Here is a 22538-nt window from a genome sequence, read left to right as displayed (position 1 = left end):
TTGGCCCAAACCTAGCCAGAGGAGTGGGTGGAATCAGTTTCATATTATAGTTTAGACAGGTTTGAGCTACTGACGTCCACCAATTGTCTGGCCAGGTGAGTGGACATCTCCCTCCCTCACATCTACTTTTTCAACAGGCAATGCTCTTCCCACTACTAGGTGGCTGGTCACTCAACACTTCTTCTGTATCCCATTGTCCCTGCTTATTTTAGGCCCTCGACATCTGCCCACTGGTTGCCTGCAGTGGCCTCTATGCCAATCTCCTGTTCACCTACCTTGCTCCTTTCCGGGCCTTGTCATATCCCCAGAGACTTCTTTCTCAGTTACTGATCTCACCATGCCAACATCTCACTTAACATCTTATCTGTGGCTTCTTGTAGTTCAGGAAAAACATCTGACTCCTTGGCATGGTCCGTGAGGCCTGTCCTGAGCTGCAGCCAACTCAGAAAGCCACGGCCCTCTCTGTTCCCCGCCCCAGGGACTCAGGTCCTCACACAGACACACACTTTCTTCCCATTCCAGGCCTTCATAATGGCCGATTCCTCCCCTTTTCATGAACATCTGCCCCTCCACTGTCAGTTCCTTCACAGTCGAGCTCAAGCCTTGCTGTCCTGGGAAACTTCCCTTGATTCATCCCTAACCACACCTGGGTCAGGTGCTTTCAGCACTCCCCAAACCACTACACGTATTCCTCCAACAGATCTTGCATAACAGAAACTGCATCTTTCCTATGTACAGGGACCATCTCAGATGTCTGGCAGAAACATGGAGGTGAATTTCTTCACCTGATGACGTTAAAATCATGTGTGTGTGTGTGTGTGTGCACGCGCGCGCACGCACGTGCGTGCGTGGGCGTGCACAGTGCATATGAGTAATTCATGTGTAATTATGTCTGCATTCATTTTTCTATGGCTGCTGTAACAACTTAACACAAACTTGGGGACTTAAAGCAACAGAAATTTATTCTCTCACAGTTCTAGAGGCCAGGAGTTAAAAATGACTGCTATGGAGCTAAAATCAAGGTGTCTCCTGGGCCACGCTCTCTCTGGAGGTTCTAGGGGAGAATCTCTTCTTTGCCTTTTCTAGATTCTGGTGGCTGCATGCCTTCAATCTCAGCCTCGTGGTCACATTGCCTGTTCCTTGCTGTTTGTCACATGTCCCTCTGCCTCCCTCATAAGGAAGCCTTTGATTGTATTTAGGACCCACCTGAATAATACAGGATAATTTCCCCATCTCAAGATCCTTAATTTAATTTCATTTAACATCTGCAAAGTTCTTTTTTGCCCTACAAAGTGGCATTCACTGGTTCCAGGGAATAGCATATGAATATCTTTTGCAGGGGCCATTATTCAAATCTACCGACAATGCCCCACCCCTAGACATACACGGATTTGTGTTTGTGGATGCTCCTCAGAGCCATAGAGATCAAAATCAAATTCCTTCACACAAAATTGGGTAAAGTTGTGACACCTGTCAATTAATTACCAACTCAGGCTAATCACAGAGCAAAAGATCTACTGAGAATGGATGGAAAGGGGTAAAGGGGAACTGAGTGATGTTTATCTCAAGTTATTGTAAAATTATAACAAAAATATCCATTTTCAATCCAAATATCTTAGACATTGCATATGTCAGAAAAATCACCAGCTCTCATTCTGATACTTGAAACACTTCTGGCCTTGTTTACGAGATAGAGCTCTTTCTCGTCAAAGACTTTAGTAACAGTTATGATAATATTCCCCCTGGCACATAAATAAACTGATTATACTATAGAAGAGAGACAAATTCTTGAAGACATAAATGGCAAAATCACACATTGCTGTTGAATGGTAAATTCTTTATTTGATTGCGTAAGTTCAAGCAGGTATTCATAAAATTATGAGACTGTTAAATATTAACTGGGAAGTGAATATATCAGTAATGTTCATTAAGTTCTCCTTTAACGTTGTGGTAATATTATAAATAATGTTTCTTGAACAGAAGAATATCACCCTGTTACACATTTTATGTAAAATAAGAGAGAAATGTAACTGTCCATATTATATACCAGAAAACAAATTTTAATGTTCATTTCTCTCATCTGCAAACTAAAATTTATGGAACTGATGCTGAATAAGGCTGCTAAAAAGGGTTTTCCATATATTTTGTGATCTGGCAAGTAGATCAGTATGTTCTGAAGTTGAAGTAAAGTCAATCTTTGTAGTAGTAGGGCACATCTCAGGAAGCAAGCATTTATAGCATGAATAATAAACACATTCTGAGTGGTTCGGTTAGTATAAAATGACTCCCCAGTAAGGATTCATAATCTGGTCTTTATAAGTACTTCAGTGAATCTAATGACACATTCTAACTCAGAACCGTGGAGAAAAGGAATCGGGTATGAAGTATTGTTTGTTTTCATGAAGCTAGTTTCAAAAAAATATAGAAAATATTGATGGAAAAATTAAAAACAGACATCCATATGTTTACATTTATGTCGACTATTAAGGTCACAGTTCAGGTAGAATGCCTTCATTAGGACTTAGCCAGAATACAATATAGGACCAAAACTGATGAACCCAATAAAAGTGACCTTATGCTTCAAGCAAGAGAAACCTAGCACACACCATCACAAATGTGTCTTGAAAAGACAAAAATATTTTTTAACATCGATAAAATAAAACTCTAAGTCAGACAAAGAATTATAGGGGTCTACATCTTTATTTGCTGCATCTTCATGCTGTGGTTGCTGAAGTCTTTTTCTACGTCTGTTTCATGTTGCCTCAAAATAACAACCTTGGTCCTTCATGTTATTTGTGAGATGCAGTTCCTTTTGAATCTTTTAACTGTATTCCTAAATGAAATCTTGTTGTATGGCTGGGAAACTCATTCCTGTATCAGGGCCAGAATTTTTTCTCTTCAGTTTTCCCAATGGATCTAAAATGTGACTGCCAGTAGTCAAGTGCTCTATGTAAGAATGCTTTGGTCAAAGCCATACTACAAATTTAGCTTTGTGAAGACACTTCCAACACAACATTCATTACACAAAGTTGTTTACCCTTCCAGTCTTTGAGGTCCTACAGAGCATCCCATGCCAATGTGCTGCTCCTCCTATATTTTTACTTTTTATTTTGCAAGACCTCTGGTCATTGTCCTGTAAAGTCTTGAAGTAGTGTTAAAAAGCTCAGCTTGGTCTGATATTTTTCATGACTGTATAATCAATTTATTCCTTTCAGGGTACTTCTTTGCATGTGCAGGATAAATGTTACATTAGCTACAATGTCTAATTTTAATTCAGTTATTATATATGTATTTAATTTCTAGTGAACATGACAATTTTTGTTGAACATAACACATTTTGTGATGTTTGAATTGCATCATCCAGGTGATGGAGGACGTTATTGTATGTTTGAAAACTTGGCATTAGAAGCAACAGTTTTCAGACATTTGGGAAATATTCAGCTAGGGAGCTTGTCCTTGAGAGGTCAATCCATTCTGATTTCAACACTTTTATCTCATGCTTGCTTGATTTTATATACAAACACTGTAGCAAATTTATATATAAAAATACTAGTCATTTCTCTAGTAATTAGATGCTTTTGCCTACATTGAGGCTAACAAATTGGACAATATGTCATTTTTCAAACCAAACCCTCTTTTTTTTTTTTTTTTTTTTTTTGTGGTACGCCGACCTCTCACTGCTGTGGCCTCTCCCGTTGCAGAGCACAGGCTCCAGACGTGCAGGCTCAGCGGCCATGGCTCACGGGCCCAGCCGCTCCGCGGCATGTGGGATCTTCCCGGACCGGGGCACGAACCCGTGTCACCTGCATCGGCAGGCGGACTCTCAACCACTGTGCCACCAGGGAAGCCCCAAACCAAACCCTCTTGGATCCATGAAAATAATTTCTTTGAAACTAAGAGCAGCTGCTCTTATTAGGCTTACCTTCCAGCAACGCTTTCATTGATGGTAACATTTTGGAAGGATAAGAGTTGTTTGGTGCATCAGTGTCTGACAATCATAATTCTAAATATTACACGAGATATTATAATGTCCTTTGATACTGGCCTCCTTCTTAATGCACGTTTTTTTTCTCAAAATTATCTAGAGGGGCTGACTGATGTTCAGGAGTGGGGTTATTAGAACTCATTTTCTGTTACTTTGTTTTTTCTTCATCCACAGGTTCATTCCAAGCACTTTAAATTGCTTATCAAAGATGCTTGGTTCCCTAGAACTAAGTATGCTTCCTGGAGCCCCAGAAGTCTATAGATGCTAAAGGATTTTATGCATGGCATATGTTTTAATTCTATTATTTAAAAGTAATTACATTAAAGTATACCATATATGAAATTTTAAGGCATTGACGGTCCTCAGTGAAGCAACTTTTATTGTATATTACCTGGATAACCTGGTATTGTAGAGCAGGGAATACATTGTCTGCTGTCGTTTCAAATTCTACTCCAAATTAACTGCGATTCAAAGGTGACCTTATTTAATACTATTTAATTTGTATAAATCAGTATTATTTTAAAAGTAAGCAGCCAAAACAAAATACAGAAATGACTGGATGCTGAGAATGCTATGACTCAGTGGTCACTTGGCCTCACATTTTTTAAATGATTTAATGCTATCATCTTGCATTATATTTATAACAAGAAGTTAGTAAATACCACTTTTGCATTCTTTTATATGAGATTATGCATAAGAATTTACTTAACACAATGAGTCTTCTGCAGAAGAAGTGTGGAAATCCATGCTCTAGTGCTCTAGTGGATTCTGCACCCACCTTGATGTTCCTCTTCCTGTTGTCAGGATGCAGGGAAGGGTTTGGAAGAGGAATCCTTGAAGGGTGCTGGCCACAGAAGTGCAGGGCATGGTAGTCTTGCCCAGCCAGCTCAAGGGCTCCAAAGCCTCACCTGTCCCTTCCACTTGGGGGCACCTGGAGCCACTTCCAAGGCTACGTGTGGAGAGCATTCTATCCCCATGCATTTATTCAGCAAGTGGATTGTTGAACAACTGAATTCTTGTGTGTGAAGCATTGTTCTAGGCCCTGGGGACATAGAAGTGAACCAAAAGGACAAGATGCCTGTCCAAGTGGAAGTCACCTTCTAGTAGGGGGCGGGGAGAGCAATTGCCATTTGACCTATAATTATATAGGCCCCAGTGAAGAGGTAACACTTGAGCAAAGACGTGCAGGAGGCACAGGCATTAGCGGGTGTGGGTCCCAGAAAGTGGGACTAGCTGGTGCACAAGCCCCAGGGAACAGGTCTGCCTTGTCTGAGGATCAGAACAGGGTGTGGGAGTGAGGGTACTAGGAAATCAGAGAGAGAGAAAATAAGTGGCTCGACTTCACAGAACATTCCAGATAGCTTTGGCTTGTACTCCAGGTGAATGAAGGGCCCCTGGAGGGCTGTGGCAGAGAGGGGATGGTATCTCGACATCTGTTTTAAAAGCACAACGTTGCACTGTGTCAAGAGCAGGCCGTGTTCTCATATTCAAGTTGTGTAATTTCACAAAATCAACCTAAGGTTTTATATCATACCCTGGCCATACAGTTACTAACTCTAGAATTTCATTAGATGAATCATGTCCCCTTTAAAATCAATACTAGGACCATGAACGGGTCCAGAGGCTTTAAATGAATACATTCCATGACAGGCGAATCGATGGCTTTTATGATTAACTAATATTTACTGAATGCCTACAGCTCTGACCTTAGATGTGCAAACATTTCTGTGCTTTTCATATATTTTTTTTCTAAATTGTGGGAAAAAGAAAGAAAGAAACTGTGACAATCAGTAATGAAGGTCACTTACTTTGACAATTTCAGTGAAGGGAGAGTGGTTTAGAGCCCAGGCTTCCCTCCAAGTTACCAAATTTGAATCTTGGTGCCCCACTTACTATTTTTGTGGCCTTTGGAAAGTGGCTTAGCCACTGTCCTCATCCAGAATATTGCCGTAATGGTATTTTCCACATAAAATTATAGAGAGACTTATACAAGAGATAAACGTATAGAAAGCACCTAGCATTGTGGTTAGCACATAACCAAAGTCTTACAAAATGTTACCAGTGTTTTGATAAGACTTGGAAGCTAATTTGCAGTGGAGCAATGGCCCTCAGTGTGCTATCAATTGTCAGTTTCAGCATTCATTACGTCACGACGTCTGGCTGTCTGTACTGTGTTGAATGGGATTCCTCCAAAATTCATGCTCACCTGGACTCTCAGAATGTGACCTTTTTAGGAAACAGTCTTTGCAGGTGTAATTAGTTAAGATAAGGTTTTACTGAATTGAATGGGCCCTAATTCAAATACTAGCGTTTTCATAAGAAGAGGGACATTTGGACAGAGACACACACGGGAAACACCATGTAACAACAGAGGTGAGGACTGCAGTGATGCTTCTATAAGCCGAGAAAGGTCAATGATGGCCGGCAGCTACCAGAGGCCGGGAGAGGCCAGGAAGGGATTCTTCTCCCTTGGGGACTCCAGAAGGAATCTACTCTGGCTGATTTTAGACTTCTAGCCTTGAGAACTGTGAGAAAACAAATTTACATTGTTTAAAGCCCCCCAGTTTGCAGTGCTTTGTTACAAAGGCCCTAGGAATCTAATACATTGTCCGCTCAATTAAAAAAAAAAAACACAAAAAACAAAGAAACAGCCCTCAATTTTAAAAGCCCAATTAGAAAACAAAAAGCCCCAGTGAGCGTTTCACACGTTGGCAGCTCCACCGGGCAGTGATCAAAGGAAGTTTGATTTGGTATCATTCTGTGGAAGAAAATCTTGAGCTTTGATATAAGGATTTAAAAAATAGTTATAACACATATTTATGGGACTGTCCAAGGTTAGATGTTTCTCTAATGTTGGATGACTTCAGTTTTGTAAGAATCAAAAAAGAGTAGTTAAACAATAAATGCTGGAGAGGATATGGAGAAAAGGGAACCCTCTTGCCCTGTTGGTGGGAATGTAAATTGATACAGCCACTATGGAGAACAGTAGGGAGGTTCCTTAAAAAACTAAAAATAGAACTACCATAGGACCCAGCAATCCCACTACTGGGCATATACCCTGAGAAAACCATAATTCAAAAAGAGTCATGTACCACAATGTTCATTGCAGCTCTATTTACAATAGCCAGGACATGGAAGCAACTTAAGTGTCCATCAACAGATGAATGGATAAAGAAGATGTGGCACATATATACAATGGAATATTACTCAACCATAAAAAGAAATGAAATTTAGTTATTTGTAGTAAGATGGATGGACCTAAAGTCTGTAATACAGAGTGAAGTAAGTCAGAAAGAGAAAAACAAATACCGTATGCTAACACATATATACGGAATCTAAAAGAAAAAAAATGGTTCTGAAGAACCTAGGGGCAGGAAAGGAATAAAGACGCAGACGTAGAGAATGGATTTGAGGACACGGGGAGGGGGAAGGGTAAGCTGGGACAAAGTGAGAGAGTGGCATGGACATACATACACTACCAAATGTAAAATAGATAGCTAGTGGGAAGCAGCCACATAGCACAGGGAGATCAGCTCGGTGCTTTGTGACCACCTAGAGGGGTGGGATAGGGAGGGTGGGAAGGAGGAAGAGGCAAGAGGGAGGAGATATGGGGACATATGTATATGTATAACTGATTTACTTTGTTATAAAGCAGAAACTAACACACCATTGTAAAGCAATTATACTCCAATAAAGATGTTAAAAAAAAAAACAAAAAGAAAACAGTAGTTAGGAGATATGATGAAAGTTCCCTTCCACTTCTTTGATTTGGAGGCCACTAGCAAGAATGAAATGGACTTACCTATATTTGCCATGGCCATAAGTTCAGGGGTATGGCAAATTGATATTAAAAGTGAACGAATACACCAAATATCCGCTAAGGAGTAAAGGCAGAGAGGCAAGCTGGACAAATCCTTCCAAAGTGACTCAACTCTACCCCTTTATGTTTTGCGGGACCTTAGTTCCCCAACCACCAGAGATCGAACCAGGGCCACAGCAGTGGAAGCATGGAGTCCTAACCACTGGACCACCAGGGAATTTCCAAGTGCCACTTGTTTTGAACCCATCATGTGTGACCACTAAAAGCCATTAGCAAAGAAGATGTCTTTGCTCAAGGATAACTAGATTGACACTTGAGTCAGGTCACATAAAAATCACAGTTGTTTCAAGTTCCGTCTCGTTTGCACTCTGCTTCTCTTTTGAACACATACAGTCTCACATTCCCTGGCAATTTGTTTATAATCGCCATGACAATTTAACATTCTCCAGCATTTCACAGAAATCCATGCCATAAGAATATGAATGCAAACATATTTTAAAAAAGCCCTCAGGGGCTTCCCTGGTGGCACAGTGGTTGAGAGTCCACCTGCCGATGCAGGGGACGTGGGTTCATGCTCCAGTCCGGGAAGATCCCACATGCTGCGGAACGGCTGGGCCCGTGAGCCATGGCTGCTGAGCCTGCGGGTCCGGAGCCTGTGCTCTGCAGCGGGAGAGGACACAGTGGTGAGGGGCTCGCGTACGGCAAAAAAAAAAAAAAAAAAAAAAAAAAGCCCTCAGGTGGTTGTTAATTTTTGGCACTGTGTAATTAAACTAGTTTTTTTTTTAATGTTATCTTTTGCCAATATCTAATTAGCAAAGCCATCTGCTGAAACAGTACTGGCCCATCTGCCTAGAATGTTGTTCTCTTCATTTTTATGAAAAGTATCTGCCTTTGCTGGTCCCTGTCTAATTAACTTTTCTCACTGCAGAATGTGATAATACACAACTTTGTTTATATACTTCTGAGAACTGTAGATTTATATGTATGTAACTCGATCATAAAAGGAGCCAATCTTTTTCTTTCTCACATCTGATTTACTCCTGAGATCCCAATTCTGTTTATCATAACCTGAGCAAATGTGTGCGCACAACAGGGAGGTGTGTACTGTATCATGAAACAATAGGTGCTTCCATACATCCCCAGGGTTTCGGCAGGTATAAAATGATTTTCTGTAAACCTACTCACTTTCCTTTTAGGTCTGTCCATAGCACTGTCAATTCCTGAAAGTTGATGATGTTGTAAGTTCCACTGTCCCACTGGATTCTGAGATGAACGTGGCTACTGTAACAATGAAAATGACCACAGATGCATTCTCAGATTTAGCATGATGTTATCTAGGCGGATGGAATTCACTTGTATTTTATTGTAGACTAATATCTGATGTGTGAAAACATTATCTGTATGTGTGTTTTTCCTTCTATCACTCATTATCTATCAGTGTCTTGCACTTAGTAGGTATTTAATGAATATTTATTAAGTGAAAGAGAGAATGGTGAATGCGTTTGCATAAAGCAACACCTCTGCAAATTATTGAATAGCACAGATGTTATTTCTAACTATTTACAGACAAAAAATGCTGTGCCACAAACAGGAAACTCTGTGTCTTTTAAAATGTAGACGTTTCAAACTCATTGCCTTTGGATATCCAAGTAACCACATTATCACTGCCACGTGTCTGCTGTTGAAAAATATAATGAAGGGGATAATAAAGTAAATACAGAATGGAGTAGAGAATTAAGATTCCTTTTCTCTACTAGGCTCTGGTGCAATAGAAAAAGACAAGAGATGACAAAAATTAAAGATTTAATCCCCAGGATAGAAGATCATAACTGTTGCATTGAGATCTGAAATGTAGAATATAGAACCCTTAGCCTTTGTTTTTGTTTTTGTGTGGTACGCGGGCCTCTCACTGTTGTGGCCTCTCCCGTTGCGGAGCACAGGCTCTGGACACGCAGGCTCAGCGGCCATGGCTCACGGGCCCAGCCGCTCCACGGCATGTGGGATCTTCCCGGACCGAGGCATGAACTCGTGTCCCCTGCATCGGCAGGCGGACTCTCAACCACTGCACCACCAGGGAAGCCCTAGCCTTTGTTTTGACTGTCATAAACATAGGTTTGGATGGGTAGAAAAGTGTCTTAGAAGGAGTCAACCAGAAAGATGGCTTCATAAATCAGCAGTGGGATTTGTTCCAAAATTATGATGCATGAAAGAATAGCAATGAATCTCCATTGAGAATAGAACAAGAAGGCTGGATTAAAGAAGTTTAATTGATTAAAATATATCTTGTGGAATAAAGAAAAGTTGTGACCAGGTTAAAACATAATCTAATTCAAACAGAATAATTGAGTAACTTTGAGAAATCTGGTACTGGAGAGTTCCATTGATATTCATATTTCTCTCTAGAGAAAGTGTTTTTCTCCATTGCTGCCAAGTGGTCAAATAGGTAAAATCTAGTTTGCTGAATGAACAGACAGTAGGTGATTAGTCTGGAACACCCAGTTTTAGGCCAGTCTTGAAAAGACACATTTTCCTACTCCATTGTTTTTCAAATTCTGTGACATTCAATCACATGTTCAGTTACAATAGGTAGTTCAGTTCCATTCTTAACATAATTTCCCTTTATCCTGCCTTCTAGTCAGGTAGAAAGTGAATCAACAGAAAAGCTATACAATCATGGTCTTTAATTAATTCTAGATTTGAACATTACTGGAAAGTTGATATATTGTAATAAAAATGCCTCAGGAAAGTAACTTTGCTACTTTTAATAACCATCTTCAGAAAAATCTATAAGATTTTTCCTATTTTCTGTTGGCCTAATAAACTTGTGTGAGCAGCTGCTCTTTCTGGCGAAACTGGATAAAGCAATGAAATATCTTTGAGAACTCTCACATTTTTTTCTATTACTATTCCCTTCCAGTCCTTGGCCAGTGTTTATCTTGAAAATGCAAAGGTTACTTGGACCTTAGGCAGACTTGGGGAGCTGATTGTTTGCCTTTTCAGCAGAAGGATTTGAGGAATTTTGATGGCATTTGATAAATATTCTTCTTGTAACTGTGGAACTAACTCTGCCCCTTGCAGCTCTTAAGTTTACTGAAGGCAGCATTACTATTTAACTTTCAACAAAATCACTAAACCAGTGAGAGCCACTAGGAATTCCTCTTTATCTAAATCATTTCACTGAATAATTTTCGTAGTAATTATAGAGCACAAATTCCTCTTTGTGATCTATAACTCTAAATCCTCTTGATGATATAAAATCCAAGTTATTATGGGGTCTACTTTGCTAAAGAATGTATCATAGTGTATCAGTTCTGTTTTGAGTTTAAGTAAGGGCAAAGGCATGGATATCTCTATTTAAATGAAAACAACAGAATGAGCTTTTATACAGAGATCTGCTAAAGGAAAGCTCCACTCAGAATAACAACATTGTGCTTGTTTCACCTGTGCTTTGTGGGGCTATATAATTATGCAACTGTAAATGAAGTTCTTATCTCTTCTCTGGAGGTGTCATCACTTCTCATAAAAGTATCTGTCATTCTAGTAAGGAATTCAAGTCATTTGTTTGCATTAGATGCTAATTAGCTGTAACCTTATTGTTGCTATTAAACCTTATGAACAGAAAACATCACAGGAAGAATGAACAAATTCTCTTATCAGATGTTGACACAGACAAAAATCTCTAAGTCTGCACAAGGGAAAACAGTTATAGTATTGTTTCTGTTTGAAAGGCACAGAAGTGGTTCTCTCTAGAGCACTTTTCTTATGAATTCATATTTGCCAAGTAAGATAAGATGCAAGATGCAGCGTTTTATGTTTTAATCTCTGTTATGTAACATTCTTTGGAGAACAGTAGGTATTAGATAATGGTGTTAATATGACTTTGTTATTCCCCTCAGTTTAGGAGAATTAACAACAACAAAAAAAAAACCTTCTTTTTAGAAGTAAAAGTGAAGGCATTATTCTCTTTCATAATATTTGACATTATTATTTTTGTCTTAGTTTAGTTTATTGCATAACAATAACCCAAATTAAAAACAAATTGTCCCTCGCTTTGATTTTTTCTGATAATGATTTAACTGGTTCTTCAGAAATCTTGAATTCTTCAGAAATCCAACTCTAATAGTAAGATAGAACATAATTGTAATAACAGGTGGACAGAATGGAGAAAATATTTTTGCCCTATGAAAGTCCACATTCCATAAAATAATGGAAAAGATAAATATCTCATATGCTTAAATCTTTTCAAAATATGATTCACAGTCTCAACATATTGTCCATTAATGTTTGTAGGTATCATTGCTTCCTGTGAAGTAGGCGCTGTATGTTATCTTAACTAATCACAGGTCCATTTGTGGGTTAGCATCAGATGTGAAAGAATGCATATCACACTGATCATCATGAGTTAGATTTAGAAAGTGAGGGAAATTTTTTAAAAGTCATGGCTCTAAGTATTTAGCCAGAGCTAATAACTGTATAAAAATTATTGGCATTGGGAGGAAGTAGTAAATGGGCTTTTGCGTGAGCTGTTTATTTTATTGACCATTCATCATTTATATATGTCTTTGGGGAGTAAGGATATGCAAAATCACTCTTGCTTCATTACCCTTGAATATTGATAAATGACAGACTATTAAACTAAGATATACACCTCTAAATGAGAATTTAGACCATTTTGTTTCAAGGCTTCTCTTTTCAGCATCTTATGAATCTCTTCCTTAGTTTCACTGAAATGAGTGTTTCTGTAATCAGTGAAGTAGTCACCAACTCAGGGCATGTGCTTCTCTTATAGTGACTAGTTTTAAAGCACGTTATTACTGCATAAATGCAAATACTTAGGGGGTGAATCCTTTAAAATGCTTCAATTTGAAAGCTCAGTATAAACCCACATGGCTGAATTCCATGTTTTTGGTATGAATTCTATGCTAGTATGAAAATGTTGGTGCCATGGTGTGCCCACCTTACCTAATCTGGTTACCGATACCTTATTATTTTTTTCCCTTTTATTCAGTCAAAGACCTTTTATTCAGTTGTTGTTGTTTTGGTGTTTCCTATAGGCTGTGGAGTGGGAGTGTGATGAAGCAACCAAGAAGGCCTGTTACAGCAAAGGCAAGTCCCAGGTAAGGAAGACGCCATTATGGGTAGTCATCACCTTTTTGAAGGACAGTACATGGAACGTTTAATATGAAGGCTATTCCCTCTTATGATGCCATGGAAACTGAAAAAAGAAGCAAGATTCAAAATATATGCACAGTAAATTCTCAAGGTTTTAACATTGAAGCAAGATTAACAACAATCAGCTGTTAGGATTCAGAACATATGATCAGAGCTAATTTGCACTCCCAGTCATTAGAGTAAGATAAGAAATTAATTGGTTATGATGTCATTTCGAAAGATATGGGCTTGAATTTTGAAAATACTATTTTAATTTACCCCAATCATATCTTACAGCTAACTCCAGAAAGTAAGTATTTGATAAATATAATTACTATATCAAAAATGATTTGAGTTTTTTTTATAATTCATCTTAACATGTCTTTAAAATAAGTTCTCTCTCTCTCCATATGAAACTCTACATGACCAAGTTCCTAAGGAAAGAGCAGATTATAGCTAACATTGGAAATACATTTCTTGAGCTACTGTGCACATTGCAGACCTACTTTCACATGACTGGTGGGCTCAGTAATATACATGAGTCTCTTTTTCAAGGAAGTCTGTGTTTCTGAGGAAATCCCACTGGCTCATCTTGAGGAAACTCTTCTGCAGCTGGTGCATAAGCTCATTGTGTCTCATTCTGTTAGTGATCATCTAATACTTTGTTGGAACGTGGGCCTTTCCGATGTGAATCACACTTTCGGTCACCGAGTAAAGCAGACTCACAGGGAGCTGCAAAGAGGGCTCACTGCACAAAGTGTGGTCCCAAGGCCAAGGGCTTGAGGAAAAATACAGCAAATGGAGAGGGCGCTGGTAAAAGATCCTTACACCACCTGTGTTTGTCCAAGAGGGTTATGCACTTTATTTTACCCAATTTCATTTCCTGTTTCTTTGTCTTTTTTTTTTTTTTTTTTTTTTTTTTTTTTGCGATACGCGGGCCTCTCACTGCTGTGGCCTCTCCCGTTGTGGAGCACAGGCTCCGGATGCGCAGGCTCAGCGGCCATGGCTCACGGGCCCAGCCGCTCCGCGGCATGTGGGATGCCGCTCCGCGGCATTCCCAGACTGGGGCATGAACCCATGTCCCCTGCATCGGCAGGCAGACTCTTAACCACTGTGCCACCAGGAAAGTCCCTGTTTCTTTGTCTTTTAACTCAACAGTTTTGAGAGTCAGACATGGAGGCAGGTCTCAGAAAACTTAGCCGTTGGGTTTCCCAAAACTAGGAAAGAGCTAGGAAGTAAAGAACTAGGAAGAAGGAAAGAGAGAAGGAAGAAAATGTGATCTGAGCTAGAGAAACACTTGGAGACATTTTACAAAAGCAGAAATTAATGAATGCTGTTTACTGAAAGATATCTCACCTCAGAAGATACCTCTGAGATAAAGCATCAGAGGCACAAGTAGATTTAAAAGTGGCACCAGGTTCCAAAGAATCAGAATATTGTCTCTTAAAATACCCCCCAAAATAAATAAATCAGTACATAGTAAATTTATTTACCTCTATAACAAATTCAGAAGAGTTTGTATAAATTATGTATGAAGCCTTTGAAAACATTCCTCCTATTTGGTTTGTCCTCTCCTCCCTGTAACGCTTACATGTTTGATATGACAGGTGGATTCCTGCCTTTTTTTTTGCTTCTCACTTATCTCGGAGCCCAAGAAATTCTACAAGTAAGACCCCCATAGTGAGGAGTGAGAGCTGGGGAAGCAGGTCTGCCTCGGTGGGGGAGGGTGGGAAAAATGACTTTCTTTCCTCTAGCAAGATCCACTGATGGGAAGCATTGGCCTCTCTCTCCAAGGTTCTCCTGCCAACACTGTCCCCTTTGTCTGGTGGCATCAGTGCCCCCAGGGTCCCTAGGCACCGTCTGTGACCTCATTCTGCTCATGCTTTCTTCTCCCTTTTACTTTGCCTCTTTTCTCTCCTTTCTCCTCTTGTCTTCATCTTCCTCTGGTACTTTAGGCCTTCTTCCTCGCCCTCCTTCTTGCTGGGGCTGTGATACACCCACAAGCAGCCCTATTCAGTTTAGGGAAACCCAGCCAAAGTCTTTGTGGACACCTGCCTGTCTTAAGGCCTGTCTGGGGACACGTGTCGTTGGTAACCCTGGGTCGGGAGGTGGCTGGGCCTCCCTTCCCTTCCGAGGCCCCATCTAACTGCTCCCCGTCCGCCTTGCCCTCCCCCTCCCTACCTCCCTCCCCCATCTCCCTGGACTTGTGTGTCCCCTCTCCTCAGGGGTTCCTGCCTGACCTGTCCCACCCCCCTCTGCATGACTTCTCAGCAGCCATTTGTATTTCCTGGTCAGGCTGCGTTTTAATTATTCAGCCCCCTTCCCTGAGCTGGGCCACATGAATTCTTGTTGAGCCGGGGACACAGCCTGTAGTGGCTGTTTGACTCCACTCCACTAAGGAGCGAGCAAACACGTAAGCCTTCTGGCTTCTGCCTTCACCACTCCCGATGCTGGAGCCACTTCTTGTTGTGGAGTCCATCCTAGCCTCTACCTGCTGGATTCCGGTCATTCCTCTCACCCATCATGACAACCAAGAATAACCAAGAATGTCTCCAGACATTGCTGGGCAGTGACTTGGGTGAAAATCCCAGGCGTAATTCCCAAGATGGTATTGTATTGGCAACTTTTACATTGTTTATTTTGAATTTTGTTCTCACTTTAAGAGTACTTTCATATTTCATCTAGATCACACTTATGTATTTATTTCAAGGGCTTTAGAAAAATGTCCTCTCTGTGGACTTCAGTCTCCTGTGTGTTAAAGGAAAACATTCAATTACTTAATCTAGCCAAGGTTTCTCCTGCTAATAGTCTATGAGTCTACAATTTTAAAACAATCCCTGTGGTGGCCTTATACTAGTAGATTATTACTCCTTGGGGTGAAAAGTTGCTTCTGCTGAATCAAAATCGTCCCATGTTTTTCCTTAGGCTGTGATCATTGGCTGTTTGATGCTTAGAAATTAAGCAAGTAAAAACCAGAGAACACACAGGAAAGGCCATCTTTCATGTCTATTAGGAATATATCTTTGATTCACAGAAAGGACAGATCATTATTATACGTAATTGAGGTTTCCTGATACACAGAAAGAAAATGAGCAAAACAAACATTGTCAAAGAAAACCGTACCTTTAAGTTCCACATGTTTCTGGTTTCAATGGGTTAAGAACAATGGCAAACCTCAGTCATTATAAATCGATTTGAACTGCGTGTGTGGATGGGATTTTTTTTTAAAGATGAATATGTTATGACGATGAAGATGAATTTCAAAGTGCCAGTGTGAGAAAGAGAAATGTCGTATTCTTTTAGGTTGCATGAAGTACACTGATAAACTCACAGACAGTTTTGAACAACCTACGCTTGGTCAAAATAGAATTCGGTTTTGTAGCAGAACCATGTGCGATGAAGTTCATGTGCACAAAATGATGTGTTAGGTCTAGGATGGCAGAAGCCTAGGCAGCGCTGCTGGGCTGGTCCGGGGCTGGTGAGAGCAGAGGGACATCCAGGGCTCTTCATTTTCTGTTACCAGTTCCTTTCTCTTGTATAGCGTCTCTGTGGCTTTCTTAAAGTGGCACCTGGCACAGCAGCCATCAGGGACCCTGAGCCCAGCTCCTGGAACACAGAAGGGAAGGAAACAAACAGCTCCAAAGGTCTAGCCCCTGAATTCAGAATTCATTCCACCCCAATTTCCCTGTTTCAAGGAGCCAAATCAGAACACATTTCCATAGAGTCCATTTGACTGAAATGTAACATCTCTTTGGGGGAATGGAATTCAGATTTTCTTAGTAGCCCTGAGCTTAGAAATAAGAATTCAATTGTTTTCTATTTTTGTTGGTGTTAGAGTAATATGAAAACTTACACACAGATTTACAAAGTTTCCCTTCTCCCTGAAATAGAGTAATGCAAAATGTGACATCTCAAAAATGAGAAAAATGCCAGCCATTTTGTCTGAACTCATTTTTTCCTACCCTAAGAAAAGTGGTCTGTGCTTCTCCACATAATGCCTTTTACTGCAGAGCCAAGAATGTGGAGCGTGGATGAGATGCTGGGCCTTCAGGGGTGGTACTGCTCACGCCCACTCAGTCCTCTGGGGAGAGCATTCCTCTGCGGGCTGCAGAGGGGAGAAGAGAGAGGGCACATTTCCTCGTGTCCCCCACGTTGCTGGGACCGACACGGACATCATTTCACGTTCAATCGATTAAAATGACCATTTAGGGAATCAACGTCAAGAAAATGTAGCCAGATCTTTGATTTGGGCCTGTGTAGCAGAGAAGGGAGGACAGAGACTGTCAATTCTTAGTGAGCTTTGAATTCTATTTTACTTAAAATTTTCAGCTCACGTGGGAGAAAGGGGGTGACTTGGCCTGAAATGGCTTAAACATCCTATCTATGAGAACAGGAGTGGGAAATCTGTGTTGTTTATGGATTCAGAAAGGTTTCATAATAAAATCTGTTGTATTTAGTTATTTTTGAAACATTATTACAGACATTGGCTTCTAGAAGTATTTAAATGTGTTTTACACAAATGTTATTTTAAACGTAAATAGTCGATTCTCTTATGATCTAACAAAAGCTCCTTGTCTGCTTGGGGTTATTATGTCTAAGCCAAAGCCCTTCCTACCATGACCTTTAGGAACTTGACAGAGGAAACACAACTGATTATTAAAGGAATGAAAGAGCTCCTTTATGCACATATTATACTTTATAATTTTCAAAATATTCTCGTTTGTGATCTCATTTCAGTATTTTTAACACCAAGTTCCTAGAATGATTTTGCAAGTTAGTGGGTGAGTTTTGATTAGAATCCAGTGCTCTGTGTATTGTTCTTCCTGCTGTGTCCTGTGGTCCTGCTTCCCAGGTGGTCAAATTCTGCTCGTAAACAGGTAAATTCCAGAGAAGAAAAACATGATGCCGGGCCTCCCTGGTGGCGCAAGTGGTTGAGAGTCCGCCTGCCGATGCAGGGGATACGGGTTCGTGCCCCGGTCTGGGAGGATCCCATATGCCGCGGAGCGGCTGGGCCCGTGAGCCATGGCCGCTGAGCCTGCGCGTCCGGAGCCTGCGCGTCCGGAGCCTGTGCTCCGCAACGGGGGAGGCCACAACAGTGAGAGGCCCGCATACCGCAAAAAAAAAAAAAAAAAAAAACATGATGCCATCCTGCCTGGGAACCTGTGATATAGGGGGTGAAACAACATTTTCATCCAAGGTGCCAGTATTTGGAAAGCTATGAGTTAACTGGTGCAGGCAGCACACTACAGAACTGCCTTTATTCTGTATAACTGCTCCAAAAATGGAGGGTTCTTTAAGATTAGATACTAACAACCTGTGCAGATTACACATACCAAATTTTGGTTCATAAAATTGAGGTTCCCTAACAAGTTACCCTTAGAGTCAGCTCAGTTGAAAACAACCTCATTATGTAAAGAAATATATATAATATACTCTATTAATACACTTATATACCATACACTTTTAATATATATTCATATATATGTGTATCTGTATATTTATAGTTTTATAGATATACATACAAATATCTATATTTATATATCTAAATATGGACATAATAGTATGTCTATATATTTATATAAATGCTTCTGTAATATGTATGCATATATATTCATATGTAATATATATGTCTTATATATGTGTGTGTATGTGGTTATATATATATTTACATCTGATTGGATGGTATAGTTTTTCAAGATCCACCAAGATCCACAGTTAGTCTTTCTTCAAGCAGAACATCTGTTTGGGAAATAAATATGATGAAGTGCTGTAGGGCAAACCCAGTTATTTCATGAAGAAAATTGTCCCCAAACACATTCTCTCTCTGCTGGGGCCTTGGTCTTATGTCCTTGAGATCAAGTGGGCATCAGCTGTCGCATCTAAAAGCTCTTTCAGTGAGTCAGCAACTGTGCATGTCAGCTATCAATTCAAGCAGGAATTGCTTCAAAGTCAAGGACAGGTTGACCCACCTGTGGGACTGCAGGCACAAGTGGGTTATTTTAATGTTTAAGTGCTATTATCAAAGTGAGGTAGATGAGTCTCACTGTAACAACAGAAGCCATGTGCTGGCAGGCTCCCGGGAGCCTTGGGAATGTGAAGTGTTTCTTCCTGGCAAACTGAAATTCCTTAAATCCCCTTATGCCATTTTTGGGCTACAGAAATGGGATAAAAGAAACAAATTCTCAGGTGAGATTCTTATCCTGGACATTTAGACAAGCTCATTTAAAAGATAAACCTATGGGCTTCCCTGGGGGCTCAGTGGTTGAGAGTCCGCCTGCCGATGCAGGGGACACAGGTTCGTGCCCAGGTCCGGGAAGATCCCACATGCCGTGGAGTGGCTGGGCCCGTGAGCCATGGCCACTGAGCCTGTGCGTCCAGAGCCTGTGCTCCACAACGGGAGAGGCCACAGCAGTGAGAGGCCCGTGTACTGCAAAAAAAAAAAAAAAGAAAAAAAAAAGATAAAACTAGAGTAGAACCTCCTAAAAGGACTTCTATGTTATATTTTAAAACATGTGGTACAAGAAGTACTTCTAGTAGGTTCAGATAACCCGTGAAAAGCCCGTCTGTAGCAAAGACTGACAAAATGATAAGACTATAGATTTTCCCATAGGAGAATTTGGATTTAGAGATCACCATCATTAAGAGACTCAGTATTATAGGGCCTGGCACTCAGGCCATTTCCTGGCATTCTTAATTTTTTTTTTTTTTTTTTTTTTTTTTTTGTGGTACGTGGGCCTCTCACTGCTGTGGCCTCTCCCATTGCGGAGCACAGGCTCCGGACGCACAGGCTCAGTGGCCATGGTTCACGGGCCCAGCCTCTCCGCGGCATGTGGGATCTTCCCGGACCGGGGCACGAACCCGCGTCCCATGCATCGACAGGCGGACTCTCAACCACTGCGCCACCACTGATTCATAAATTGATCTTCTGCTCCAAAGCAAAGCACTTCTGTTTTCTTCCATTTCTGTTTTTACATTCTGTTTTGCTTGGACTTTCTCCAATCTCTCATCAAAAAAAGAAAGGAAAAGAAAAAGAAAGTTGTTATTTTCAATGTATTTATTTGCTGAGGATTCACATCCAGTCTGCTTCTAGATAGAATCAGTTGAGCAGTTTGTGAATTAACCATGAGGGAACATTTAGGGGAGTGAAACAGGAAGGGGCTGAGCTGAGCTGACCCAGACTGTCGGGCGAATGAGTTCAGCTCTGGACAGTTAAGAAGAAACACGAGAGTATCACCCCGCCTCCAGTGGTTCCTCCTATTGGACACAGAGGGTGAGCAGACCTCGTGCAGCCTCGCTGGTGATGAGACAGAACTCTTCCTCCTCCCCATCCTCTTCTCTGTTCCCTCCAGCCTTGCATGCTGGCCTTACCTAAAGCATTACCCTCCTCAGGCCCAATCTACCATAAGCAACTATGGCTTTCACGGAGCTGGTACTGCCTGCATCCTCTTAGTAAAGACTGCATAAGCCTCCATGTCCGATTGTCCTGTTTCCTGACGTTTACCTGCTTCCTTCCCTACATCCTCACTCAACTTGGGGGAACCTATCAGCATTGGGGAGACACACAGCACAGGTAACCTTTCCCAGAGTGCACAGTGTATTCTCGTGATTTCCAGAACATACTTTTTAAATTCTCTGTTCTAATTCTTTAAAAACATTTTGTTTGATGTGGACCATTTTTAAAAAGTCTTTCTTGAATTTGTTACAGTATTGCTTCTGTTTATGTTTTGGTTTTTTGGCCGCGAGACATGTGGGATCTTAGCTCCCTGACTAGGGATCGAACTCTCACCCCCTGCATTGGAAGATGAAGTCTTAACCACTGGACCGCCAGGGAAGTCCCTCTGTGTTCTAATTGAAATAATATTGTGCCCTCCCTCATTTACTTTTTTCCAGGATTTTTTTTTTTTTTTTGACAACCAGTTGGATTTGTCCCTCTGCTCTGACACATGTCAGCATCCTGGGTATCACATCCCCAGCCATCTTTCTAGTTCTTCATCAAGTTTGTGATGGGCCTTCAGGAGGTTAATGACCTACAGTCCTGTTTTCACTTTGTCTTTCTTTTGGGAGATTAAGATAAACACCACATCTGTTATCTTTATTGTTTCTCTTCCCCAAATTGATGAGATGCCCTTGCTTTTTCTTCACCGGGTCCGTAAGACTCAGCCATGAGGGCACGTCTTTTCAATGGGGATGGTTCTCTTGGAATAACGTACCCTTGGCCAAGTTCACGGTGATATGACTGCCTCTAGTGCATTTCTACCTGCGTCAGTCTCCTGCTTTAAAAAAACGAAACTCGAAAAGTTCTTTTACGTTTTGACTCATTCTTGAAAGAGTTCTAAAAGCAGCAACAGAAAACAAACAAAATCTCCACTGTCTGTAATTTTCTCTCATTCTTTATTATAGTGTCATTTTTGTGTCTGCTTTGTCCATTCCGGCCATCAAGAGCCGTCTCAACCCTGTGTTCCCCGAGTTGTCTTTCTGGAGTGCCCTCAGACGCCATTAGGTCTGGTGTTTCCACCCTGGCCTTGATCCTGTCTCTGCAAACTCTGTGCCTCTCTGCTCTCTGAGGCGGGTACCCCTCCTCTGTGAGAGCCCCCTGACCCTGGGAAGGGATAACGATGTGCCTTTTTGAAGTCTTGGTTTGTTCTTTCTCTTCAGAACTCTCCTTCCCTTTCCTCAGGTATAAAAGTAAAACAGAACAGAACAAAATAAGCCTCCCCATCAGGTGTACCTTTCTCAGTCACTCAATTTATTGTCTTCTTTTGATACTCATTTCTTAATTCATCTAATAGTTAACTTCGATCTTTCATTCTGTCTTTTTTTTTTCCTCAAAGTATCTTCAGTTTAGCAGCCAATGATAATTGGTTCCTTTTTTTCCACACACACACACACACACACACACACGCACACACACACTGTATTTTATTTTTACAGGAGATAAATAGACTGACACCAAGCATTGTAAATGGATGACCACAACAAAAGCAACAAGGATTTCAATTACCAAACACGAAACACACTCACACTGTGTCATAATATTGACATTCAGTCCAGGAACTCTCCACTGTAACAGCGCCTTTACTTTGCAGTGAAAATTGATTGGTATATTTTTTGCCTCTGAGTCCTTGTGGGATTTTTTTTTTTTATTCAAACAGAAAGTCAAAAAATATAATCATCCTCATCAGTTCACTCAGTCCCATGTAATTAATTTTTTTTCATCTTTGTCTTTTGTTAGCACTTTTATGAATTCATCAGTTTTCCATTAGAGTTCTGAAAATGCTTATTCATTCAATTCAGCAGTACAGTCAGTTACCAGAAACCTGTACTTGTCAGGGTCTTTTCCATGAATTCCTTGAAGATGAGACCCTTTTATAGGAACATATTTGAAAAAGCATCAGAGTACACCCAGAGCTGTCTAAAAATGACCACGGTTAAAGATTTGATGAAAGTTCATAATAATGCAATTGACAAGGAAATTTAGTCATTTCTGAGATATACATTTTAAAGTAATAACTAGAATTATGACTTACAACATTATACCAGAACATATAAGATTTTTAGAAATTTCATGTAATGTCTGAAACA

General features: G+C 40.6%; 1 protein-coding gene across 1 annotated transcript in view; it reads left to right on the top strand.

Annotated features, from left to right (window-relative positions):
- SEMA5A (semaphorin 5A) overlaps nucleotides 1-22538 on the top strand; it is a 304838-nt gene that overhangs the window by 122710 nt on the left and 159590 nt on the right. Inside the window, exon 4 of the mRNA XM_060091583.1 lies at nucleotides 12860-12922. Coding sequence (XP_059947566.1) covers nucleotides 12860-12922 — 63 coding nt within the window. The remainder of the gene's footprint in view (nucleotides 1-12859; nucleotides 12923-22538) is intronic.

Source organism: Mesoplodon densirostris, chromosome 3 (assembly GCF_025265405.1).
Source record: "Mesoplodon densirostris isolate mMesDen1 chromosome 3, mMesDen1 primary haplotype, whole genome shotgun sequence".
Taxonomy (NCBI): Eukaryota; Metazoa; Chordata; class Mammalia; order Artiodactyla; family Ziphiidae; genus Mesoplodon; species Mesoplodon densirostris.
Note: the sequence above shows the minus strand (reverse complement) of the source record. Positions and strands in the feature narration are given on the sequence as shown.